The 4310-nt window shown below is 62.8% G+C and overlaps 1 protein-coding gene across 1 annotated transcript in view; it reads right to left on the reverse strand.

The window, feature by feature from the left end:
• Positions 1-4310, reverse strand: part of SEMA5A (sema domain, seven thrombospondin repeats (type 1 and type 1-like), transmembrane domain (TM) and short cytoplasmic domain, (semaphorin) 5A) — a 230863-nt gene that overhangs the window by 81048 nt on the left and 145505 nt on the right. The window contains exon 6 of the mRNA XM_012721743.1: positions 473-571. Coding sequence (XP_012577197.1) covers positions 473-571 — 99 coding nt within the window. The remainder of the gene's footprint in view (positions 1-472; positions 572-4310) is intronic.

Below are 4310 nucleotides of genomic sequence, written 5' to 3' on the forward strand. Positions count from 1 at the left end.
TGAGTGCCCGCCTCAGGGAGGGACGCGTGGCCTGAGGCCGGGCCGCTGTGGCCACGTGGCCAGCACGCCCCACCGACCGCAGGACGATGGACCCCGCGGGACCCACTTCCCTGTTTCCATTTTTCGACACGTGTCAGCCTTGGAGGGGGCTGAGGCCGTTTCGTAGTTAACGGTCTCCTCCAGGAAAGCAGAGGAAGGGAGGGATAGACGCTGGGCTCGTTACGGTCAGTCGGCTAATAGAATTCGCGGAGACACGTATTTCCGTGAAATCACACAAACCACAACCGTTTCCAGTTCTGTCTGAAATTAGCAGTCGTGATTGGGAATACAGCAATAAAGGACAGGTTTAATTTGACAAAGATGTTTTTGGAATTTAAAGCAAGTCCTCGGGGAGGGGACACGTGTCTAAGCCCAGGGGCCCAGGGAAACGCGTGGTCTGCGGGGCCGAGCCGGCGGCCGGCCGTATCCCTACCGTGCGGTTGGTGCAGACGGGGGTGAAGGCGTTGGTCCCGCAGGTGAAGAGCCGGTCTCCGCCCACCAGGAGCACCCGGATGTAGTTCTGACACTCCTCCTGCGGACAGAGCACAGGGGTCCGTCAGAGGTCAGCGGGGGCCACGCGCGTCCACTCTGCTGGCCAAGAAAGCCAATGCCAACGACCGCCTGCTGACGAAAGCTCACAACGAAGTCGTTAAACCGCCGGGCTCTGCAATCACGCACCCTGTCCGAGAGTCAGCTCGTGAGCAGGTGCCGCTGCCCAGCACAGGCTCGGGGCCTCTGGTTCCTGGACCGACGCGCTTCATTCTGAGCCTCAGCCCACAGCAGCACTGACTCTGAATCACCTTTGACATGTCCCGGGAAAATAAATAAAAGGGACCTAATATCGCAAAACTGTTGCTCATGAAATGGTCTTAGAAAACTTCCCAGGGCTTTTGGGAATCAGCATTGCGAGTGTCCGTCTCGGGGTGCGGCCAGGCAGAGCCCAGCACAGTCAGGGGTCTGCACCTCCGTGGCCAGGCTAGAAATCAGACCCGTGGCATAGGGAAGGGCTCACGCGGGGAGAGGCCCTTGACGAGCGCCACTTCCAGGCCACATTTTTAGCTGCCCGAGGGGCTCATTCATAGAAGATGCAGCCCTGGACATGGCCGGGGCTCCGAGTCCTTCACTCGGAAGCGTCGGCTGGCCTCTGCGGCCCTGACCACACGGTCAGAACAGAGTCCGCCACAGGGTTGACCTCACACAGCAGTGGGTAGGAAAGGGTGTATTAAAGGTGCCCAAAGAGGTGACAGCGGAGACACCTTTTAAAGTAGAGCAGGATTTAGCAAGGCTTCCTGGAGGGGTGCATTTGACACTTGCAGGTGTTTACTGAGCAAAGGAGAGAAAAGCCATCGGGCTGAGGATGCCCCGGGCCGAGGCGCCGAGGCTTGAGAAGTAGGGTGCTTGTACTGCGTACAGAAGGAGTCGCCTCTCAGCCGGCAGCCGCCGCACCCAGGTACAGGACTCCCACGCTTGTGTCTTGTCCAGTCCCTGGACGGCCCAGGGGGAGGGTGCTGCAGGACACGGAGGCCTCGCAACCAAGCAAAGTCCAAGAAACGTCGCCTCGAGCCCGCAGGCCCCCCTGAATCCCACCCCGCTGCATGACGGACGGAGCCCAACGGTGGGAACCGGCGTCTAAATGTGGCAGAAGCATCGGGGACGATGTTTCTCTTAACATCGGGACGAGCACCACAGAGGCCGGGGACCTCTGACGGGGATCTGAAAGCCTCTGAGAACAGAAACAGAACTCGAAGACCACGGAGCCAGTGTAAACGGGAGACGCTGGTTGGTAACTGAGACACAGCCAGATGGGGAGGCTTGTTCTGTTCCATTCTGTTTTGGTTTTATAGTTGGGGACCGGCCAGGAGAGTTTGGGAGAGACAGAACCAAACAAGACTTCAAAGAGCCACCTGGTGATGCCTCCCAGGCCCCGAGGAGGCAGGAGCCCAGGGGAGCCCAGGGGAGCCCAGGGGAGCCCCACCCGACGCAGGCTCGTGGAGGAGGGTCAAGACAGGACCGGACAGGGAGCCCGGCTCAGCCGGGAACTCGGGCTCGGGGCTGAGGGGCTGAGGCAGGGCGGGCGCCATAGTGCAGAGCCCAGAGCCTGGGCCTCTGTGGCTGCTCCCCAAGGCTTTCAAGGATGCATCAGGAGGCAAATAGCTCTTTTTTGTTTGGCTTTTCTTAAATCCAGATGCTGACACAAGAGAGGTCATAGCTGGTGGTGGGGAGGGGAGTCAGCCTTGGGAGAGGAGACCTCGGGGCTGAGGGCCCCCCATCTGGCAGGAACAGGCAGGGCCTCCCCCGGCCCCAGGCAGAGAGCAGTCCTGACAGGAACCGGGAAGCTGCCTTACTCTCCCCAAAGACCGCCCTGGGGCTGTCAGGAACTGGAGGAGAACAGAGGTGTGGGGGGTGAACCCGGGGTGCAGCACTCCGCCAAGGCACATCCTGGAAACAGGTGGGGCCGCAGTGTCCAAACTCAGCCGCCGGCCTGGCGACCGGGGCTCCTTGTCCTCGCCCCACCGGCCCCGCTCCGCTCCTGTTCACCTTTTCTAGTGGACAAAGCCGGGATTCCGGGCGGAACTGGCTGAGACCAGGGCGGAGGGAGGAGTCAGGGAGGGGAAGCCGCAGCCTCACCACCGCGGATAAGCAGCCTGGACAGACGGAAGCCAGAACCGCCGCAGGGCCGGCGTCGGGGGAAGGGACCACGCGGCCGAGCCGGACGGATGCCTGGAGTCCGGCTGTGGCGGGCCCTCTGCCCCCGGCCCAGGCCCATGGAAGTCCCGCTCTCCCACCTCTGCTGAGATGGCCTGCAGGACAAGGGTCCACCATGTCCTGGGCGCAGAGCCCGGATGAAGTGTGGCCGCCTTCTGCCTCTCGTGCCTCCAGAGTTTGGCTTCCGAGCGGTGAGCAGCCAGGCCCCGGGGGCCCCCGAGCAGTCAGATCTGTGTGAGGGGCCCTGGGCTGCTCTGCCCCCTGGGTCAGGTGTCCTGACGGGGTCCCCGCTCAGCCCGGAGGAGGGCCCCGGCCGAGGACCTGCTGCCCCTGAGGAAGGGGCCGCAAGCTGAGGGTGTGGGGAGGCGCCGCCCACCAGCAGCGGCAAGGAGGCCGGGAGAAGGTGGGAGCACCCCAGCAGGAGCCCGGGCGAGGTGGGGGCTGCCTGTGTCCGGCTCAAACTGGAGGGAAGCGGGGGAGCTTGTCGTCAGAGCAGGTCAGCTCAGGACCACAGTCAACATTAAGACGAGATCGGGCGCGTTCAGGGTGGTATGGCCGTAGACACAGTCAACATTAAGGACGGAGGGAATGGCCTGCGCCGCTGTGTGGCGATCAGCGGTCGCCTCCTAACCAAAACGCAGATTCCCGACAGACACTGTCCAGGCGCCTCTCCGCGGCGGCCTGCGCTGGGCAGGGCGCATCTGACTCCCCCGCGTTGGGCTATGGCCCACGGAGCAGGCCCCCGGGAGCGTGGGCTGCACATCTCTCATCCGTCGTCAACGTCTATGATCTTCCTTTTCTCACCGAAGTTTCGTTTCTCTGACCCCACGACTGTACCTCGAGGAGGCTTAAGGGTCTTCAAAGAACTCTGGTTTTCCAAGACGCCCTGGTGTGCCTGTCCGAAGCCGTCAGCGGTCACCACGTGGCTTGGGTGGCTGGTGACCAGGGTCCCCGACCTCCGGTCAATGATGCCGCCTGACCGGGAAAACAGGCAGGCGCCTGAAACCCTGCGGGAAGCAGCTTCCGTCTGAAGGGAGGGCTGGGCTGAGTTCTTGCTGACTCCGGAGAGCTTCGGACGAGGCCAGCTGGTGTCCGCGGGGTCCCGGGGACAGCGACCCGGGCCCTGGCCAGCACGTGCCTCAAGCGTCTCAGCGCCCCTTTAGAATGAACGCAGGCTTCCCCTGCAGCCTCTCCCCCTGAAGCTGGGCTATCTGCTTGAAGAAAGGCGCCGCCTGCGGCACCGGCCCTCGCCCCGCCAGCCACCAGCAGGGGCGGGAGGGCAGGGGCCACGCTGGAGACCGCCAGCCCGCGCGGTCAGCGCCCACTGCCGAAACCCGCAGGCTTCCTCTCCGCCCCGCGGCACCGTGCCGAGGCGAAGCGCCCACGCGCAGACGGGGCTCCACCGGCCTTTCAGGGGACTGCACTAGTTGCCATCACTAGTTGCCGTCACTAGTTGCTATCACTAGTTGCCATACTAGTTGCCATAACTAGTTGCCATCACTAGTTGCCATCACTAGTTGCTATCAGTAGTTGGCATTAATAGTAGCTATCACTAGTTGCCATTA

Source organism: Condylura cristata, unplaced genomic scaffold, assembly GCF_000260355.1.
Source record: "Condylura cristata isolate star-nosed mole 26May11 unplaced genomic scaffold, ConCri1.0 scaffold00007, whole genome shotgun sequence".
In the NCBI taxonomy this organism is placed as follows: Eukaryota; Metazoa; Chordata; class Mammalia; order Eulipotyphla; family Talpidae; genus Condylura; species Condylura cristata.